This window comes from Brachypodium distachyon, chromosome 3 (assembly GCF_000005505.3).
Source record: "Brachypodium distachyon strain Bd21 chromosome 3, Brachypodium_distachyon_v3.0, whole genome shotgun sequence".
Classification (NCBI taxonomy): Eukaryota; Viridiplantae; Streptophyta; class Magnoliopsida; order Poales; family Poaceae; genus Brachypodium; species Brachypodium distachyon.
The window spans coordinates 51,083,748-51,105,163 of NC_016133.3; the positions used below are offsets into that span (position 1 = coordinate 51,083,748).

General features: G+C 47.7%; 4 protein-coding genes across 4 annotated transcripts; 1 reads left to right on the plus strand and 3 right to left on the minus strand.

The window, feature by feature from the left end:
• Positions 1–152: 152 nt before the first annotated feature.
• On the plus strand, positions 153–4,213 carry LOC100833392 (hsp70-Hsp90 organizing protein). Its single transcript, XM_010237470.3, has 7 exons — positions 153–1,207; positions 2,297–2,585; positions 2,694–2,779; positions 3,205–3,428; positions 3,522–3,588; positions 3,675–3,734; positions 3,822–4,213. Exons 1-7 carry the CDS (start codon positions 314–316, stop codon positions 3,933–3,935), a joined length of 1,734 nt encoding a protein of 577 aa, XP_010235772.1. The 5' UTR covers positions 153–313; the 3' UTR covers positions 3,936–4,213.
• A 2,701-nt stretch (positions 4,214–6,914) lies between these two features.
• LOC100828808 (vacuolar iron transporter homolog 1) lies at positions 6,915–7,595 on the minus strand. Its single transcript, XM_003572710.1, has one exon. The coding sequence runs from the start codon at positions 7,593–7,595 to the stop codon at positions 6,915–6,917; it is 681 nt and encodes a 226-aa protein (XP_003572758.1).
• A 1,080-nt stretch (positions 7,596–8,675) lies between these two features.
• Positions 8,676–14,146, minus strand: LOC100834008 (autophagy-related protein 13a). The gene is made up of 3 exons (XM_003569929.4): positions 12,604–14,146; positions 9,656–9,828; positions 8,676–9,384 (listed from the first exon to the last, which is right to left on the minus strand). The coding sequence occupies exons 1-3, from the start codon at positions 13,759–13,761 to the stop codon at positions 9,102–9,104; spliced, it is 1,614 nt and encodes a 537-aa protein (XP_003569977.1). The 5' UTR covers positions 13,762–14,146; the 3' UTR covers positions 8,676–9,101.
• A 3,211-nt stretch (positions 14,147–17,357) lies between these two features.
• On the minus strand, positions 17,358–18,163 carry LOC100834712 (RING-H2 finger protein ATL79). Its single transcript, XM_003569931.4, has one exon. It carries the CDS (start codon positions 18,046–18,048, stop codon positions 17,491–17,493), a length of 558 nt encoding a protein of 185 aa, XP_003569979.1. The 5' UTR covers positions 18,049–18,163; the 3' UTR covers positions 17,358–17,490.
• Between the last annotated feature and the right edge of the window lie 3,253 nt (positions 18,164–21,416).

The window sequence follows — 21,416 nt, forward strand, 5'->3', positions numbered from 1 at the left end:
GTTGAAAGAGAAGCCCACATGCGCAAAAAGGCCAGGGCGGGCCGAGTCGTTACGTATTATACGCTTCTCAACAAGCGAAGCGTAAACTCGAAGTACGCGACGGGAGTCGCCGAGCTCCCTTCCCGGTCGCCGCCGCCCTCTGGAACCTTCCGGAACCCTTGAGCAAACTCGCCCGGGTCATAGAAAACCTCTCCTGCTACGCTCGCCTTAATCCCCCATCTAACCCCAGAATTTTCTGCCACACCCAGCCGCCAAACCTTTTCTAGGATCTCCCGTAATCCGCCCCGATCCGATCGGAGCTCCGCCGCCTGCCATGGCTGACGAGGCGAAGGCGAAAGGTAATGCGGCCTTCTCGGCAGGCCGGTTCGAAGAGGCGGCGCAGCACTTCTCCGACGCCATCGCGCTCGCCCCTGGTAACCACGTCCTCTACTCCAACCGCTCGGCGGCGCTCGCCTCGCTCCACCGCTACTCCGATGCGCTCGCCGACGCCGAGAAGACCGTCGAGCTCAAGCCCGATTGGGCCAAGGGCTACTCGCGCCTCGGCGCCGCCCACCTCGGCCTCGGGGATGCAGCCAGCGCGGTCGCCGCCTACGAGAAGGGCCTCGCTCTCGATCCGAGCAACGAGGGCCTCAAAGCGGGACTTGCTGATGCTAAGAAGGCTACAGCTGCCCCGCCGCGCCGTTCACCGTCTGGCGCCGACGCAATCGGCCAGATGTTCCAGGGGCCTGAGCTCTGGAGCAAGATCGCTTCCGACCCCGCTACGCGCGCCTATCTCGAGCAGCCGGATTTCATGCAGATGCTGCGGGAAGTGCAGCGGAACCCAAGCAGCCTCAACATGTACCTCTCGGACCCCCGCATGATGCAGGTTCTCAGTCTTATGCTTAATATCAAGATCCAGAGACCCGAGGACTCCGAACTGCCTGAGGCTTCCTCGCCGTCATCGCCACCGCAGCGGCAGCAGGAACAGCCCAAGCCGAAGGCGAGGGAGGTGGAGCCAGAGCCGGAGCCGATGGAGGTGAATGACGAGGAGAAGGAGCGGAAGGAGAGGAAAGCAGCTGCTCAGAAGGAGAAGGAGGCAGGGAACGCATCTTACAAGAAGAAGGACTTCGAAACGGCAATCCAGCATTACACAAAAGCAATGGAGCTTGATGACGAGGACATCTCCTACCTCACTAACCGAGCAGCGGTGTACATCGAAATGGGAAAGGTGAGGTTTATCGTATAAATTTCATGTCTCAAGTGTAAGAATTGGTAATGTTTTGGCTTTTGAGAAATTGGACCCTGACATCTGATGTGACTAGCAATAGAGAGGAACAGCTGTTTGATTGCTGTGCTAAACTGATGAACTCTAGAGATAGGATGGTCTGGATTCTAGCTACAACAGATTAGGGATCATGGAACCATATTACCACATTTGAAGGAGATTCAAATTTACCTTACTAATTGAAACTGTTAGTGTTAGACTATCAGGCAGTGATTCAAATTAAATTATCTCTCTCTTTTCTACTGTATCTTATATCATCAAAATGCACTCTTGTTTTTGAGTAACTTTATGGATTGCAGTTCTTATTGGCATCTACAGTATAAGTTTCATTGCAATTCACAACTTTCAATAATCAATAGGCTGATACCCCAGAAGGGACTGCTTTATCATGTCCTGGATAGAAGGGTATAGCGGTGTGCCTGTATGTGCCTTGTTTGGTTCATAGCAAAGGCTGACCAGATTTTTGTTGCCAAACTATGAAAAGCTATACTAAATGTGGCAAAGAAATCACCATACTTTTGGTGAAGTTTGGCAACAATGTGAGTCCTTTACAGGCGAAGCCAACTGTAGCCTCAAACAGTTGCCACATCTTTGGCAGCGAATGGTTATCACATCAGTAATTTGAAATTTGGGTTTAATGTAGAAATACAACTTATTATTTATTTATAACAATGTAAAAGCACAACTTAGAGTCAGGACAAAGTTACAAACACCAAATACTAATATGATCATACATTCAGAAATGGTCCTGGGCCTGGGGGATGCTAATCTTAACGGTTTTCCCTGGATAGAACTTTTTTTAGTGATACAAAAGATTCTTAGAAACACTTCTATTACTATTACCTTAACATGTCCTCTCTGTTCACTTATAGGAGTAGCAGCATACTGCTGCCATTTACATGACCAGTTCATAAACTTGATTACTGTACTAGCTCCTGGATTGTGCTTTTGCTCTGCCTACTTATTTTTTGTCACCAAATATGTGGTTGTAAAATATGTTAATTGGGCTCCAATATCACTCTCCCTCTCCAGTACGATGAGTGCATCAAGGACTGTGATAAGGCTGTGGAGAGGGGAAGGGAACTTCGCGCTGATTTCAAGATGGTTGCAAGGGCACTGACAAGAAAAGGAACTGCTCTGGCCAAACTTGCTAAAACTTCAAAAGACTATGATCTTGCAATTGAGACTTTCCAGAAGGCTCTAACTGAGCATCGGAATCCAGACACTCTAAAAAGACTAAATGAGGCTGAAAAGGCAAAGAAAGACTTGGAGCAACAAGAGTATTATGATCCAAAGCTAGCAGATGAGGAGAGAGAGAAAGGTACAAGTTGCATTATATTGTCATCTCTAGTCTTACAGATGCCTCTCTGAGGTGTTTTTAAGGTGCTGTAATGGTCATAACAGCCTTATTTATCTTGTGGTTTTATAGGTAATGAGTTTTTCAAGCAGCAAAAGTATCCAGAAGCAATCAAGCATTACAATGAGGCTCTCAGGAGGAACCCAAATGATGTTAAAGTAATTTCTTCTTCTCATGTTGCTTACTTTTTGTTAGAGTGAGACTAAGGATATTGTGGTGGAAATAGTTATTCTGTTGTTGAAAATAATATGGAGCTTCTGCAACTCTAGGTCATTGCTATATTAATATTTCTTTATGGGCAAAGAATCGTGGTTGCAAGTTGCAACTCACAACATAAGGAGCTTGACATGTTTTAGAACATTGAATATTGAATACCACCTATAAGATTTTTAGATGCTATCAATGATTTAAAAATAGCACCTGAATTTGATCCTTCAATACACATCTTAGTCGCTGTCCTCCTTACCTTTTGATGTCATGTGTTGGCACTTTCTCCATTCCTCTATCGCAGTTTGTGTTTGTTTTGCAGTTTACTTGTTCACTGCTGTCTGTAATTTCAATGGATGGTCACTTTTGCCTATAGGTATACAGCAATAGGGCTGCATGCTACACCAAGTTGGGAGCCATGCCTGAAGGTCTTAAAGATGCAGAGAAGTGCATTGAGCTAGACCCAACCTTCTCCAAAGGGTACTCAAGGAAAGGTGCAATTCAATTTTTCATGAAAGAGCATGACAAGGCAATGGAAACTTACCAGGCTGGCTTAAAGCATGATCCTAATAACCAGGAATTGCTTGACGGTATAAAGAGGTAATGAAGTTATGACATACAATCATTTAGTGTTATATCATGCCTTCAAAATTTGCACAAGCATTTTTTAAAAACTGTTTCTTGCAATTGCAGGTGTATTGAGCAGATCAACAAGGCTAACAGGGGTGAAATAAGTCAGGAGGACTTGCAGGAGAAACAAGTAAGCCTCTTGTTACACTACAGTTTTCTTTTCATATTTACTGTTTTAAAAATCAATGCCGTTAACCGTTGCTGCTCTTTCTGTAGAGTAAAGCTATGCAGGATCCAGAAATCCAGAACATCCTTACCGATCCTATCATGCGACAGGTATCGTTGAATCTTCATTAGTAAGGTTGGACAGAATGAGTGTACATGTCGGTCAATAATTTAATGACTGCTGAAAATGTTTGGCAGGTATTGATTGATTTCCAGGAGAACCCTAGGGCTGCCCAGGATCATCTCAAAAACCCTGGAGTGGCGCAGAAGATTCAAAAGCTTATAAGCGCTGGAATTGTTCAAATGAGATAATCAAGCAAAACTAGAAGGCAGAAGCGTTTGTGACCACTTGCAATCTTTGTGAACTTCTGATGTACGTTATGGGACTTGTCACCATTTATGATTGGATTTGTAGTACAGTTTGCCTTATTCATGGTTACCGCTGTGACATACAATTTTACATGTGCAATGCCTCATTTTGTCAGTCCTAGCCGTTTTGGCCTTCCGAGTGGACAGCGAGAGATGCTGTCATATTTTATTTACTGTGGTCTAGCGATATGTTGTGAATGGAAAAGTTCGTTCTTGAGTCCTGTACTCCTCTTACGGTCTGAATATACCTTAGGTTGAGGATGAACTCTAGCTTTTGCATTTCTAAACATGCTTGCTACTACTTGGGGGTTCGGGCACATGAGTTTTCAGCTGAGTTGAAGTCCTACAGTAAATGGGCAGCGCGTTGAGAAGAATGCTCAGAATCCGTTTATCCGCCCTCTCATTGTTCACGATCGGGAAAAGAGTTTTGAGATTGCTGTTGTCGTGCTTGTTTTCAATTGCTGGAATGCGAACAACGTATCGGAGAAGCACCAGAAAAGAAACGAAAGGAAATGTGCCTCGCTTCTGATCTTATTTCTTCTTGAGTACGGGCGCCCCTTAATCTTCAGCGGCCGTTAGAACCCGTGATGCATGCGAAGTCTTCAATTCATTACGTGTCGGAGACCTACCCAAAAGCTGAAAAGACCCTCTAGACAAGAAAACTTAGGTCTACAGGCCAGGAGAGTATACTTGCGACGGCACTCAAAAAAGGGAAAAAACAACGAGGGCAAACACAGTATGCAAGTTTGCAGCGGCTAGATACGGCGGCGGTGATTTGCCCTTCTCTAGATACGAAGGGCAAATCAAGATCGACCGACGAGAAGTTGCCAAAAAGATCGACCGACGAGTGAATATGTCGCCTTATCGACTTTCTTTTCGGTGAACATCATCCGTCAATGCATGTCTATCTGGACTCATTCATGCACGTCAGTCGGGCAACTTATTTGGGTTGGTTGTACTTGTACGTGTGTAGTCATATGTCTTTCATATATCTCTCGTCGTGCCTCGCTTGCTTGTATTATTTCCTTTTTCTCCGTGACCGTTTTGGTATATGCTATTCCCTTGACTTTTTTTTAGGGGAAACTCTCCTTGACATCTAAAATAGTTTCCGAAATTCCGAATCTCTGGCTCTCTTTTTCCTCTCTTTTTAGCTATTTTTGTTTTTTTATTCCCTGACTTATTCAGGACCCTGCGTACTTCAGATCTTTGGTCTACTTGAGAATATACCTTCTTACCTCAAAATTTGTAGTCATTCGGTGGACCATCAAAATTTTATCCAAAATGAAAATTTAAATCTTACTGCTTCAGTGGGAACGTGTACCTGTACATGTTCACCTTTGGCCTGAGTGGTGCTTCACGTCGGTTTAGCGGAGCACCGCTTAGGCCACCAATAAACTACTCGTACTATACTTGTTTCTCACACCACACGTGCAATATTAGCTTGTTAATTTGGTTCGATATGCGGCTACCAATATTGTAGTGTGCTACTACTAGCTAGTTAGAATTTATCTGCATGGCAGTATAGCAGTTTCTTTAAATTCTTTTAACAATCTAACTTATTGATTAAATAAATAGACGGAGTACTGTATAATACAGTAGCAAGGACAAACTGAAACGAACATGACAACTGATCTAGTGATCTCCCTCGTGGGAACAGAAACAAAAGTTACATCAAAAGCTTTTTTGAAAATTTTATCGTCTCAATCTCTACCATTTGCATCTCCACGTTCCTTGAAGCCTGTAGTGAAAAAGTTTGCGTGATAGGGTTCCATGCAAGATATGGGTGCAAGCCAATGAAAAAACAAATTGGAGTTTGGATAATCATGATCTTTTCTTAATTAGCACTGTTTGTAATCTGTAAAGTTCTTATTGCTGTTGTAAGTTTAAGGACAGAGATTCAATGGTAACTTCCATGTTTTGCTTTAAATACTATTTACTGCATTTAAAAATTCAAGTAATACACATATAAATGGTTGAATCTTTTTATGTGCTTGTAAACTTCCATAGAAACAAATAGTTTTGAATCCCGTGTGAAATAATGTGTGCTTAAAATTTACTCCCTCCATTCCTAAATACTTGTCGTGGTTTAGTGCAAATTTGCACTAAAACAACGACACGTATTTAGGAACGGAGGGAGTACTTTTTTGGCTATGTTTGTACACGTGAGTGTTTTTTTTTGAATTTAATGTTTGCCCCAGGAGCATTTTTTTTCGAAAGTGACTCAGGACTCGGCATTATTAATGTCGTGCTTCTCATGCAAACCACTAACTACGATCATAAGATCATATTTGGCTTAAATCGCTTGCCATGCTGTAATTTAAGTCTCAGCGTTGTGCAAGTTTAGACTCCACTGTCTTCGCAAAATAAAAAGGTTCAGATTCCACTGAGATGCAGAGAGAATGTCATGCATATAGACCGAGATCAGCAAAGCCGTTAAAATATTTGGAGCCTTTTCAAGTCAAAGTTTGTGCATACACGCAAAATGTCATACAACACTTTTTTATTCATATCCAGAAGGTCGATTAGGCACATGTACAGTACAGCAATATACTATTTCCTGGTTAGTGTCAACTTATTAACGACAACAAAGACGCAGGTGTCCCCGGACGTTTGTCAGATCACCATCAGCAGCGCCCTCCGTCCGATCTCGCGCCGGAATCGCCACCCGCCGTTGATCTCACACCCATCGTACCTGTGCGCGCGGCGTGGACGTACGTATAACCAGAACGTGCAAATACGCGCTAGCTAGATCCATCCCGTACGGCTAGCTATATATGCTTATTCTTTTCGCTGTGACGAATACCTAGGCCTCGTCGCTCTAATTAATTCATGCATTATACTACTGTAATCCAGTTACTCACGCGTCGAAAGTATAATTAATTACGCACAATATATTTTACTGTAATATTTATAATCTTGCATCTAAACACCGCCGTGCATCCCAAAGAGCTTAAGCACGCCGTAGGTGGTGGCCATGGCGAGCCACCCTCCGACGAGCACCCGAGCCCCAGACCGCACCACGCAGCTCGCGCCGCCCAGGTACGCGCCCGCCACGCCGAAGCCGGCAAGCCCGACGCTGCTCGCCGCGCACACGGCGGCCACCCTGCCCGTCCAGGCCCGCACGAACCCGCCGGCCAGCAGCGGGATCGCGGCGCCCGCCGCGAACGCCAGGGCCGACGCGCCCGCGGCCCGCGCCGGGCTCGGCAGGCCGTCGTCGCCCTTGCCGCCGTCTTCGTTGTGGGCCGTGCGCTCGATCTGGGCCGCCTCGATGTCGTACTGCGCGTACACGGACACGAACTCGCCGATGGCCATGCTGCAGGCCCCGGACACGAGGCCCGCGAGGCCCGACACGAGCATCATGGGCCTCGAGGCCTCGTTCACGGCGCCCACGCCGATCATGAGGGACGCGACTGTGACGAGCCCGTCGTTGGCGCCCAGGACGGCGGCGCGGAGCCACTGCGCGCGCGCCACGTAGTTGACGCCGCCGTCGCCACCGCCGCCCGGGCTGCCGGCCGAGGCCTCCACGTCGACGGCAGGATTGATCTCTTCTTGCTTTGGCTTGGAGGTGGCTGCATGCACGTGGGAGCTAAGTTCGGGAGCCATGGACGCACCGCGAGTGTGCAATGAGATGAGCTACCACTAGCTTGCAAATTGGAGATTGGGACTGGAGCGTTGAATTGGAAAACATGAGCGGCGCGGTAGGGGTATTTATAGGGGAACTGATCGTCGTACGTGATGGATTTTTGTTCTAGCATGCACTAGCTACGAATAAGATGGCATGCATGACAGATTAACAGGTGACTACTGACGGACAGGTGGTTTTGATCCAGTCAAGCCGCACGCCTTCAGGGTCAGGCTCCAGGATTCTTCAGTCGATCAGATATGTGGCGTGACATTTGTGACATTTGGGATGCCAGAACCGTTGGGCGGCCTGTGGCTGCCAGAGTAAAAGAACGGGAAATGTTTCAGGTTTGCATCGAATAAATAAGAGAGCAAAGCTGATAATCGGCTGTTTCAGCGCCGCTTTACTGGAAACAGGTGCTCGAGCGTCCGGCGAGCCGTGATCGGCCACTCATTGTGGGCCAAGCTTGTCACGTTCCTTGCGCCATTTTTGCAATCTGGAAACCGAACCCGGAACGGAGCTCTTCTGATCTTCAGTATTCCACAGTATGGAGCCCCCAAATTTCGTCTGTTTGGAAGGCAAACTCCAAACGGCGGCGTCCCCATCCACAGCTGCATCGTTCGGCGCATACAAGAAATTTTGGAGGAACCCACCCAAACTGGGGAAGAATGGCGTGATAACCGTCATCATGTGTATCACATAATTACATTCCCCTTTCTTTTCTTGGTGCTGCGTCGGTTCGTTGGTTTTGTCTGGCGTGGGTGCTGTTCAGTGGAGTGTAGTGTCCCAGCTTTCTGTGAAGTAAACAAAACAAGCAAAACGGGAGAAAATGGTCCATGCCGTTACTTTGTTTACAGCGGCGTTGGTCTGAAGAAAGGGAGATGTCCCAAGAAAAGGGATATGCTTGGGATGGAGAAAACTCACGAGATAACATAGGCCAAGCTGAAAGCAGAAACCACAACTTTACAAGAAAGCTCGAAGCTACCATTCTCCATTAAAGCGCGGTTTACATATATAGTACAAAAAAGGAATGAAATTAATAAGAAAACACATGCAGCGTCTGTAGAACTGCCCCGTGCAAGATAATTTCTGCTCAGAACATCAACAATCCAGCATGAGTAATAGTTTGGTAAATTAAGAACAGTGGTGCAAAGAGCTAGCGTGAATACAGTATGATAATTACATATTTCCAAACGCACACCCGTGCGCCCTGCTTCGGCACAGGCTTCCACCAACACGTATCCGGTCGGTTTTGCTTTTATACAAAACACTATGAACAAAGGCGGATCATGATCATGCTTGAGTCTAAGAACGAGCTGAGCATAACAATTAATAGGTGGCACTTGATAGTTATATACATAGCTCATGAGATGTCCTCACTCCTCAACAAGTACTACCGATATTATCATGTAATCTCCTGTGTGATCGGCTGATTGGGAGTCTTCACATGTTAAGTTAAGGAGAACCAAATAAAGGGTGAATTGGTGCTAGGATCTATCCAATGAATCTTGGAGTCTAGATCTACTACGGGCAAGCAGGTTTTCCCTTATTTCTTTAAAAGATTCAAGCTCCTCAAATGCATCAGATGTCCTACGGGACATGAACGAGCTGGTGCTGCCTGCTTCAGTAGATTCGGCCCTTGATGTAATAGATGAATTGCTAGGATCTCTCAATGGACGTGCAGACCTCAGCAGGTGGACAAGATAGCCAACGGCAGCATCTTGTGATTTATGGGAGGAACCTGACTGATCCTCCTTACCACCACTGCTCCTGTAAAGTGCATACCAGGTAGCATATATTTACTAACAGGTTTTCAAAAGGTTGTCAATTACTCCCTCCGTTCCGTAATTCTTGTCGAAATATTACATGTATCTAGAAGCTTTTTAGGAATAGATACATCCATTGTTTGGCAAATTTGAGACAAGAATTATGGAACGGAGGGAGTACTAAACATCACATGATATCTAACATGTAGATCATGAAATTGGGTTGGCAGCCATATGTAAAATATAATAAAAATGAAGCAGAAGCTCAAACATACCCAGGTCTGGAATCAGGTGCATCAACATCATCCACAGCAAAAGGAAGATATGAATCATCAGTATCATCCTGCATAGACAGTCTGCTTGAACTTCTTGAAATCCCAAGTCGCGGGGAACCACTAGAGGAGAAAACACCTGAGAACCTGCCAGATTCATCCCTACTGTCCTTCATCTGCATATAGGCCAAACATATATGCTTAGCAAGCATGCAATCTAGTCATTCAACCTCAGTTTATAAGGCGCACTGCACTAATTGTCTGAATGCAATTAGCAAAACGGAACCTGAAGGTAACTATTTAAAACTGCTCTGCCAAAACGAGCATCCAAGAAGGACTGACTTTGGTGCCTTTGCTGTACTGAGTTTTGGTAGACTTGATTTTTTTTGTGCACATATTGGGCAAGGAGGTCTAGATGTTTGTGATCATGTGAATTATAGGTCAACTGGTGAGACAGTACTGAATTACCACGCATATCGAAGGACATAGAGCTGTCCCATGCAGAAAATGAGGTCTTAGCCGGTGATGGAAATAATAAGATAAAGTTTTAGGTCAACTGGCACAAAGGAAACTTGCCAAAAGAGCTAGCACTAACTCTCTTTGGTATATCATCACCACAGCAGAATGATCACTGGATTGCTGATAGTGAAACAACATTGCACCACAGATGACCACTTCGTGTGTTGATCTTTGGTGTTGGATTTTGAGGATTGGTCTGAGAAGAGGAGTTCCTCACCATGTCACATGGCGCTTCTCGCAGGGTGGTATCCATTCTTGGCCTCCGGGATGCAACTCCATGGCAGGTAGATACCCCTTTTGCCAATATCATTTGGAAAACCCAAAAGATAGAGATATTACTCATGGCTAGCTGTGTAGGAAACGATTCTAGCATCGCGCGGACTTTTGGCATGAGGTCTACCAAATAACTATTGGTGCCCTTTGTGCAAATGTATTCCGGAGACAACCCTTCCTTGTTGTCCAGTGTAGTTACAAGAGATTAATTTGAGCTAGCATGAGCCCTAGGTACGATAGACAATCACTGGAAAAGCAGCCAGATGTGGCAGTTAATATCGGAGGACAATGCCTGGTTGACTACCGAAGGTCAGTAGCACATGAGGAATTGGGAGATGTTTCAGCTATCCTACTACCTCTCTCTGTTTGGACTCCCTTCTGGTAGTCCACAAGACGCATGGCAGTTCATGACCAAAAAAAAGTGTTTGTAGTGGCTTGCAGCACATTCATAAGAATCGTGCCCTGCCTGTCATAGGTGTGGTGAGTGGTGACCAATCGGGCCACCACTTTTGGAATAAAACTGCAGCAAGCATCCAAACATCTTCTCACACTTGCAATACACAGGTTATGGATCACCAAAAAAAGGTAGGAATTCAGAAAATGGCGGGATATATAAGTATTAGGTTTGTTTTAAGCTGTGGCTCAAAGGAAGAAATAATCAGATAGGGGGAATCAGAAAATAAACACCGGAAATGGTTGCGCAGAAGTGTGCATGCAAGTTATATTGGATACAGTAAAGGCTGATTCACCAAGAACTACTGACATGGCTAATTATATTCGTTCAGCAACACTTTGATCTCAAATTGCAAGTGCTAATGGATCTTTTATCATAGCATATTGACCTAACAAAGAATGTGAAAATGAATTCAGAAAGAACAACCAAACTGGAATCAGTTTTAGCAATAACCACTGAATTCCCAAGTCAAAACATAAGTAGTCCAATTTGAGGATTTATAAAGTGAATACTGAATTATACCAAACTTGGAGGCTGTAAAAGGCATCTCTGTTCCTCTCTGTCTGTTCAAATGTTGAGTATATTCTGTTCACGAACCAAATACTTGGTTGATGATATCCTTATTGAAATCACACTCCAAGTTCATTGGAAACTGACATTTGGCTACAAACCTAACTGGCTCATTTTTTACATCGCAAAAAGGTCTTGAAAAAAAATGCACATAACAAGTCTAAAGATTTGTCACCTGTCCTCTCGGCATAGAGATTTCTAGTATCAAATATGAATATAAGAAGTTTCAAATTTGGCATCTTTTGGCTCAGTGATTTCCAATATCAGATCATGATATTATAACAATTTTAAGATTTGACAATTTTTGGCATAGAATATGAAGTATCAAATACATATATTCCTTCCTCAAAAATAATACCATGTATATTCATATAATTAACATTATGCCTACAGGTTGACAATTGATATTTCACTCTGGCCAAATATGCATAATGCATATACAATTAACATTATGCCTACAGGTTGACAATTGATATTTCACTCTGACGGAGGGAGTGCTAATTTATGAATGGCATCACGTATACAGTGTATGGCTCACAAGGTTTTTGAATCGCCGAGTCGAGTCAAGTTGCCCCCTCACAGACTAGGAGACTAATCTCACATGGCTCTATCGGAAAAGGGTGATCTTGTGCCAATTTAATCAATAATGAAGTTTTCCTACTTCACAGGGCATTATAGTAATGGCAGCCTGCATGACTTAACAGTTTCCGGCAAAGGTTTGGTCTAGAAGAAACAGCATAGGTGCCATCACCAAGATAGGTAAATTTCAATAAACAAAATAACATGGCAGCCTTCGAGCAATTCCAATGAACCCTATGCTCTAACCAGGGTATGTAAGCAGTGTGCATTGACAGTGCAAGCTATATGAGAATCATCAGTTTAATCAGACCCAATTAAAAGAATAGGAAAAATACTGCAGGATTTAGATGATGTTTGATTGTGCACAGGATCTTGGATTATAAGATTATGAAAACTATATAATACCAAGTGTGAAGTCTGGAGTGAAATAAAAATAATGGAACTAACACAATAGCAGTTAAATTAAATAGCTGCCAAATAAAATGACTGTTAAGTTTTGAATTATGCACACAGCACACCATTATCAGTTAAGCAATATGTAAATGCCAGGAATCACCTTTGGAGCAGCAGGTAAGTTAGCGTAGAGATCGGCCATCCGGAGCCCTTCTGCCCTCCGGAATGACCGGCTGGTCTCTGTCGGTGACTCATGTGACCCTGCCTCTCCTCTGATGCTCTTCGGTGAAGGTGGAGGTAGCATGAAACCCCTGCTAGGATCCGACATGTTCCGATATTGGACAGGCCCCCTACTGCCACTCGCTTGTGGTATGCTCATTGGTGCAGTCTCCCCGCTCAGACGAGAATGTAGGTAGCCACCGGCGAACGTGGGAGGAGAGGGTGTGGGAGACGCATATGACGCTGGGGAAGGTGAGAACTTCGCTGGCTGCCCCGGTGACTGTGGCCAGTAAGCAGGCGACGCCCAGCTGTTCGGGCGCCGCGACGGCAGCGGGAAGGCCGAGCCGGTGGCCTCCGTGAGCGAGGCCGGGAAGGCGCGCATAGGCTCCGCTGCAGGGCTCCCGATGTATTCGTCGATGACAACGACGGGCGCGAGCGAGGAGATTTCCAAGTTGTAGGCAGCGAGGCTGGGGAGGTACTGGACGGAAACGACGAGGCGGCCGAGCTGGGTTTCGACAGGGGCGAAGCGTTGGGTGCGCATGGCCGCCTCCTCAGCACGGGAGAAGGGCGCAGCGAAGGAGCCGACGCGGTAGCCCATCTCGTAGTTGTACGCCTGGCCGGACGCGCACAGATCGCGGAAGACGCGGTACGCGGGGAGGAAGCGGAGCATGGAGTAGACCGACCTCAGCAGCGTGATGCAGCGCTTGTACGCCTTGTTCACGGCCAGCCCTTCCCCTGCCGAGGCCGCTCCCCTCGGCCACGGCTCGCACGCCACCGTCCACCTCTCCACCACTTCTTCCCTTCCCCCGCCGCCCGATGGGGCCAGGTACACATCCACCACGACCGGCTCCCCGAGGGACGGCTCCGGGATATGCTCGGCCGCGGCCGGTGGCGGCGGCGCGTGGAGCGGCAGATGGAACCATCTATCCCGCCTCCGGAACGCCGCCGACGCCGACGCGGGCGCCGTCGCGATCGGCCGCGGCGCGCGCACGGCGAGGATGGCGTGCAGCGCCTTGAGGTGGAACTGCGGCACCATCAGCTCCGCGCCAGACCGGCCGCCGCCGCCGCCGCCGCCGCCACCCGAGTCCGACAGGCTCGCCATTGGCGAACCCGAGACCAATCGCTCCGCAACTCCGCGGCAGTCAAACCTCCTTCCCCGGTGCTACTCTGCTGCATGGCTGGAGCGCCCAGCAGAAAGGCCGCATAAATCTGGTTCGTTCGGGCGCCAGGAGCGATCGGATTGGAGAAAACGCAGATCTGCACACGACCGGGACTCGGTTCGTGGTTTGCTCAGGGGAGGGAGTTCCGGATGGGGCGCGGAGGATTCTGTTCGTAGAATTTGGGGATTTCTTCGTGGTTTTGAATCGTGCTAACGGGTCGCTGTTCGTGTCGTCACGCTGCAATCAATTGAGGTGCGGTGAGGAAGGTATCAGTAGTTCGAATGATTTGCGTCGCGATAAGAGCGGAGACTCTTTTTTTATCCACTACCTAACCACCGCTGGGAGATCCCGAGTCATCCCGTACGTCGCCGATCTGCTGGTAGAGTATAATTATTTTGTCAAATTCCTCTCTCTTTTTTACTGTAGAACAAATTTCGTCAAATTCGGGCTCGCTTTGGATCGGTAAATTGCGAGAGGGCCCAAATTTTGGAGCTACGGGTGCCGCGAGAGATAAGAAGATGCGGCCGTTCGCGTCGCTGTGTCGTGCACGTTGGTACATGGTACTACGCGTATTTGCTTGTTTGATGGAATGGAGAAGGAAGCTTTCAAGGGACGGATGAATTATGTGTCCTTCATCCTTTGATTCCCCACGTTTATCCTACTCAAACAGCCATGGTTGCTTTGGCGTGTAAAGGATTGCGAAACAGACTTGTTCCTCCCTTGGAAAACAGTGTTTCGTTGTTATTGCATTGGACTTTTGGGGAATTTTGTAAGGTATGACCCGTATACAAGTTTGTGATATATGTTCCGTACCGTATAATCGGAATATATGAAGCGCTTAGCGTAGGAGGAACATCTTCTACGCCGTCAGATTGCGTCAGGCGGCCGTGCGCTCTCTTTGTCTCCCGGCTGACATGGATGGGGTTGAGCGCCGTAGCGGACTTCTTGTGCTACTTGAGCCCCGTAGTAGTAATAGTTAGGATATAAATAAAGGGTAAAAAAAACGTTAATTAAAGTCCGAACAAAGAAATAATCAGCTCTGCTCTTACATTCATGTTTCAGTTTGGCACGTGTCATTACTAAATCGTGAGCCCCATCAGATTTTGAGATATGTGTAAACTCTTTGTCAATCTCACCTAGCTGTCAACCCCTACCTGGTGCAGGCATGAAGTTACCTCGGCAACTTTATGAGTTAACATAGACATATTAGGCCGAAATTATTTGTCAAAATATTACATGTTCTATACGTTTTTTAAACAAAGAATACATTTACATTTTGGCGAATTTGAGACAAGTAATATAGGACGGGGAGTATATGTATGCACTTGAATGTTGAAACACGTCAAAAAACAGTACGGAGTACTACAATATTGCTGCCTTTCTCTTTTAGCTAACTTGTATATCAATACCAAAATGTTTTGTTTCTACTTAAGTTCGTTTAATGGCATTATTTTACTCTGGACAAAAAGTTCTTTTGAACTGATTGCAAATGTATTAACATCGTGGGGAGGATAACTGATGGTGCACTTCATCCAAATCTTCTGCCGAGTAGAGAGGAAGGTGTATATTACAAATAACTCGCATACAGCAGCAGGAGTATATTACTAACGTGACAACGTGCCCAAGACGGATCTCTTTTCTTTTCCTCTCGTTTTCACTGGAACAACACTACAAGTGCATACATGTGTAATAAAGGAGAAGAAGATACAGTCCGTTGTGTCGCTTAATCACAATGCTTTACATGGTCAAATATTTTAGTTCTTCATCGTGCCGAAAGCCCAAAAGACACGGCGCGAGATAGCAGAGTCATTTTCGTTTCACCGGACGTTGTACCACGTGGTAAGATGAAAGCTTTCACTAGGACAACTGTCAAACTGTCAGACACATGTCACCGCTCGTGAGTTTTAGGTGAACCGCCCGTCTCCCGTAGACATCAAATTCCCGCAGTGGCAGATGTAGACGTTGGTACGTCGTGCTAAGTACACCAGTTGGTGACAATGACGCGGATACACCAGGCACGACATCAGCACAAAAACTGACACGCGTTTTGAAAAAGGAAAAAAATAAAGAGAATCTTGGACCGGGAATCAAAAGGCAGAGGCCTACCGGTCCACCCGGTACCGTCTAAGGCCTCGTTTAGATGGGCCGCATGGCACGTCTAGAATATGAGTTGGTCCACCTGCAAAAAAAAGAGAAAAAAACATGAGTTGGTCGACGGGCTTCCTCTCGGTCGGCGAATAGCAGGCCTTCTACCTGCAGCGAGCTCGTTTTGTGCCGGCCCAGGTTGATACTCATGTCCATTAGCACTTCTATGCTTTCTTATCTTTTATTCGTCATTTTTTCCGTCACTAGCACAAGCGACTCTCGCAAATGCAAGAAAATCATCCTCAGAACCTGTTCAGAAGCCCCCGTTCCGGGAGATGGAGTCGCACAAACGTTCCAGCTCTGCGGAGCGGCTTCTAGTTTAGTTTAGTTTAATTCCTCAGAGCTTGTCGCAAAAAAAAAACTCAGTCAAAAATATGGTGCCTCTCGAATTCACTCCACACACATGACTTTCAAAATTGCCACTAAAAGTTGGAGAAAATTACCCTGCCATTCACTTACCGGTTCGTCACCCCGAAAAGAAAAAAGTTTGTCCAAGTCTCACCTGACCCTCGACCGCTCCAGCGACGGCAGCAAACCCTAGCGCCGCCACTTCCATCGCCCCCTCCTAACCACTGCCGCCGTTTCCTCAATCTCTGCGTACTCTTCTCTCCTTCGTCGCCACTCCCAGGAGAAGGACGACAAGGGCTTGGCGCTGTGACCTCAGCCCACCGTCGCCGTCACCTCTATGTGCCGTCACTGTGGCCTCTACCGCCCGCCTTCATCTTCCTCTCTGGCTAGAGTCGCCACCAACTCCAGCCTAAGTCCATCTAGGGCCGCCAGCAGAGCTTTCTTCTCTGGCCCCTCCTATATCACGACTGATGCACAGCTCAACAAAAACTGAAATATAATGTTTTTCTTCCTCAGAAATCACCGAATTGGCTTCATATGATATGGACTAGAGCAATTTTATTTGGATTTTAGTTGGACTTTACGATTTTTGAATTTGGATACCTATCCAATGCCACCTCTAGTCGTGGTGCTTGGCGCCAAACAACGACGCTGCTCCCGAAGCAATGCGGAAAGCACCCCGATGAGAACGATTGCACTGTGACCACCCGGCCGAACGACGATGCCACCTGCCGCTCCAAATGCCAACCAAACCTACGCACTGGTCGCAAAGCCTACAGCACTGTGCTCTCCTCTTTTCCTTTGCTTACTTTTTTTCTTCTGTTCTTGTCGCGTAGCCACTCTAGCGGGCGGGAAGGAATCGATGACTGATGACTGATCATGAAACGAGGCTGCTCGGACGGCCAACGTCATCGGAATCGATGAATGGATGCGCTCTATGTGCAGGCAGAGCTGTGTGTGCAGGAATGCAACAGGATAGCAGGAGAGGGACGATTACAAATTCACTAATAGCGAATTACGATTTGCATTTATAGAAATTAAGAGACGATGTAAAATCACGCGACTACAGAGGCTCTGGCTCCTTCGAGTACAAATGACGCACTTCCCGTCGCTTTTTGTCGGAGTGAGTGAGTGAGACCGGCGCGGTGCCGGATCGAGTCCGGCGCCTCTTGTGCTCGCTAGGGCTCTCCTGCCCGCGAGAGGCGGGACGGAGCGCGGCAGGTGGGGCAGGACGCGCGCGCCGCGAGCCACCCGTCGACGCAGGCGCCATGGAACCCGTGGCCGCACGCCGGGAGCACGCGGACGCGCTGATCCTCGCCGTCCGCGTCCGCCTCAAGCTCCGACAGGCAGATGGCGCACTCCGCCTCGGCCCACCCGCCGGCCAACTCAACACTGGCGGCCCCGGACTCCACGGAACAGCCGGCCGCCGCGGCGTCGTCGGACGGGGGCTTGGGCGGGTGCGGCTGCGCGTGAGCGGAAGCGGAAGCGCGGCGGCGGGCGAGGCGGCGGACGAGGAAGCGGGCGGCGGCGTGGAGGGAGAAGGCGAGGAGGGAGACGCAGGCGAGGATGATGAGGATGGTGGCCACGTTGGAGAAGAATGCCCGGGAGCTGGCGTAGGGGCCCCAGGCGTCGGCGGGGGTGGGAGGCGGAGACCGAGACGGGGTGGTGGTGATGGTGGCTGCCGTGGCGTTCATGGGGGGCGACCGCGACGCGGTGTGGTTGGCCCCGCGTGCCATGGTTTTCTCTGTAGGCAATGCTTTGGCCGGTCCCGGACGGCGCAGCGGCGTGGGAGTTGGGACAGTGAAACGAGTGAAAGAGCACGAGAGAGGCGTCGTTGTCTGGGATCGGAAAGGGAACGATGGCTTTGGCTGGCTTAGCTTTTCGTATGGTTTCTTTTCTTTCCTCGGAGCTGCCGAGCTGTACTACCAGTCCAGTGGAGTGTGGTAGCAGTACTTGGCGTGTTCTATGGTTAAGCATGCGTGTGCACGTACCGGAGATACCTTTGCAGTATACCCCGTACTAGTACTGTAGTCCATAGTCCATACCACCCCTCTTTAAAACCAAGCCATCTTTGTGTGTGAAAAGGAGGAATTATGCTCATTCGGGCTCGCCTGTTTAGAAATCGATCTCGAAATGTTGCATACTCAGATGCAGAATCCCATGGAATATGGTTTCCTGCTGTACTTCCTAGACCAACTGATGGCATTACTTTACTCTGATCAATGTTCTTTCCCTGTATCAAGAAGGTTTACTGCAACTTTCAAGTTCTTTGTCCTCATCGAGCGTATCAAAAAGACGACGGGCAGGCGTCGTATTGGCCCGGTCCCCTAGAGCCTAAAAAAAAAACTCCACTCCAGTAGACGGCGTGCATATGTGTTCTCTTTCGGAGGGCAGGACAAGACGGCAATGAAATTACGAAAGCGCGCGACGACAGAAAGTCTGAACCGGATCGGCCATCGAGCCGGAAAACACCCACCAGCGGTGCTATTGCTTGTCGATCGACCTGGCCGCCGCGAACGGACCCGTGAGCACGTACATCAACGACGGGCGCATAGCGTTCGCAGGGGCATGGCATTGGGATTTACTTTGGACGCGGCGACGGCATGAACTCATTATTTCCGCGGTCCCCGTAGTGCATTTGCCCCCCACGCAACTTGACTGCTGACCGCAGCCAGAAAAGCCAGCGAGCATCAGTACTCAGTAGGAGATGGACGGACGAAGAAAGAGCGGCAACCAAACGGACCGAGCGCGCTTGCAGCCACCATGATTACTTCGTCTCGTTTCTCCCCCTCCTTCTCCAACTGGACGTTCCCCTGCCGGGCGCCCGGGAAGATGAGGTCGGACCCGGCCCCACCTGTCAGTGAAAGTGTCAGGGGATCCGAGTCCGGACGGGTTCCCTTCCCCGGCCTATTTCTGCCGATCTGTGTATGAAAACGGAACCGATTTTTGGACCCTTTGCACCGTCTCTCAGCAAAAAGTATAGGGCTGCCGCATTTCTTCGACCAAAAGGGTCGCTGCTTCATGCGAAGCTGCGAGTGGGGTCGGTGCCGTCTGATCAAAGATGCGCGCGGTCGGGTGACGTGAAAGGAGAATTTATTTAGCGGAAAGGACACTGAATGTGTGTGCATAAGATAATGATTTTGTGCGAGTTTTAGATCACGCTGTACCCTGCCCTGTAACATCAAGTTGGGAGGATGGTACAGTCTTAACACTCTTCACTTACGCTGCGTCTCTTGTTTGCTTGGATGACAAGACCACTGTCCCGCTAGATGAACAAGACAAACCATATTGACCGCCTAGCTAGCAAGCCTGGAAAGGCTGAAAAAACACGCACGCCAACATATACAACGCACACTTGTAAATCATGCAGTAGTATAGCAAGGGCATGTACAGTAGTCCATGCCAGCTGTTTGTAAGAGAAGCCAAGTAATATAATATTTGACTAGCAATTGTGTCCGTGCGTTACTACGAGTCAACAAAACCACAAACTATTTCATTTTTCTGTGTAACAAACCTGCCCATGGATACCCGACCTGAATGGTTATAAGTTATGTGTTGACGTTTATGAAAATGGATATCCGATGGGTCGTCTCGTTATTCACGTGTAGGTTATGGATATAGATTTATACTCCGTAGTAAAGTTAAGTTCTCGTGCGTTGCTACCGACAAAAAAACGTATAGAGACATCAAATAAAATGATATATCATTTCTGAACATGTATTATCTGTAACCAAAATGCAATTGATAATCGTGTCATAACTATTGTGAATAATTCTTGTCGAAATACTACATGTATCTAGACGCTTTTTAGGAATATATACATCCATATTTGGGCAAATTGAAGACAAGAATTATGGGACTACATATGTTCAACATAGTGGAGTGCCCGTCTGTCCCCTCCCGGTTCACTTTCCCGTCCGGCAAGGAGCCGCTGCAGAGGGTCTGACCGCCGACTGAGTTGGAGTAGGATAAGCGGACGCGGAGGCTAAGGTGCAGAGCACAGGGGCTGACGGGGCGAGGCGGCGGAGGGACAGCCAGCACGGAGAAGGCCGACGGGCTGCGGCCAGACGTAGGAGGAGGCCGACGGGCGGCTGTCAGATCTGCTGCTCAGCCTTGGCACCAGCGCAACTTTCCACTCCACCCACGGTAGAGGGAGCGGCTTCTTCCGGTGGCTGCAACCGGCTGCAAGGGGGTGCGCAGGTGGTTGGCGGAGGCCGGAAAGGGGTTCGGCGGCTGGCGGCGGTAGAGGTGGTGGGAGAGCAGGGGAAGCAGGCGGCGGCGTGGCGTCTTTGCTCGGAGGCGGTCACGCCCCCCACGCATCGTGCTTAGGCTTGGTTGTAAGATCGGAGAAATCGTAAATAAGACGGGAGGGAGAGAAAATAGCGGACAGTGGCATATTGGTTGTAATTTAAACGAAGTTGACTTACGGAGCCCACCATCACCACCAACTCCAATTTAATAGATAGTAATAGATTACTTGGAGAAAAGAAAAGATGAAAGAGAAACAGTCCATCTATGTGCAGAATTACAGACAGTTTAATCCCGTTAAAGTTCATGGCTATAGACAGCTTTTTCCCTATTGTATGAGAGGTGTCTGCAACCCCATCAAATTTTTATATCAGCAGATTTTGTGACCTTCCCGTAATTGTAGAGAATATGTAGACAACTAAGTACGGTGTATTGTAGAACGCATCTGCAGAGTATGTTGAAATATTAAGCAATTTCGAGAATAACTATCAATGAGTAATTCTAGAATATAAATCATGATAACAATAGCAACAAGCATATGGATCTCGAATATATTAAAAGTATTTAACAACACAACAACAACAAACTCGCAGATCATATGTATATTGTAGATCAGATCACAAATTACATATTGTTTATTTGAAGAAGAGAAAGCCGTCGGTGGTCTCTGAAACCACCGAGTTGTCTTGACGACGTTCCTGGCGATGAAGACGGTGGCACGTAGCACCGCTCGACTTGGACAATAGATGACCCGTGGTGAAGTTTCCAAAAGTCTTATTCGCCCTCTCCCGTACATGATCACAAAGACAAAAGGTTTTGGAGACCCGCTCTCTTGTTCGCTGGTGCACGCCGGCGC

What these genes read in the sequence shown, in the direction of transcription:
- LOC100833392 (XM_010237470.3), top strand. Translation starts at nt 314, where the DNA reads ATGGCTGACGAGGCGAAGGCGAAAGGTAATGCGGCCTTCTCGGCAGGC. An exon ending in TGTACATCGAAATGGGAAAG is followed by an intron (nt 1,208 to 2,296) that starts GTGAGGTTTATC and finishes CTCCCTCTCCAG; the next exon opens with TACGATGAGTGCATCAAGGA. An exon ending in CCGATCCTATCATGCGACAG is followed by an intron (nt 3,735 to 3,821) that starts GTATCGTTGAAT and finishes AATGTTTGGCAG; the next exon opens with GTATTGATTGATTTCCAGGA.
- LOC100828808 (XM_003572710.1), bottom strand. Translation starts at nt 7,595, where the DNA reads ATGGCTCCCGAACTTAGCTCCCACGTGCATGCAGCCACCTCCAAGCCA.
- LOC100834008 (XM_003569929.4), bottom strand. Translation starts at nt 13,761, where the DNA reads ATGGCGAGCCTGTCGGACTCGGGTGGCGGCGGCGGCGGCGGCGGCGGC. An exon ending in ACTTACCTGCTGCTCCAAAG is followed by an intron (nt 9,829 to 12,603) that starts GTGATTCCTGGC and finishes GCCTATATGCAG; the next exon opens with ATGAAGGACAGTAGGGATGA. An exon ending in GCACCTGATTCCAGACCTGG is followed by an intron (nt 9,385 to 9,655) that starts GTATGTTTGAGC and finishes TGCACTTTACAG; the next exon opens with GAGCAGTGGTGGTAAGGAGG.
- LOC100834712 (XM_003569931.4), bottom strand. Translation starts at nt 18,048, where the DNA reads ATGGCACGCGGGGCCAACCACACCGCGTCGCGGTCGCCCCCCATGAAC.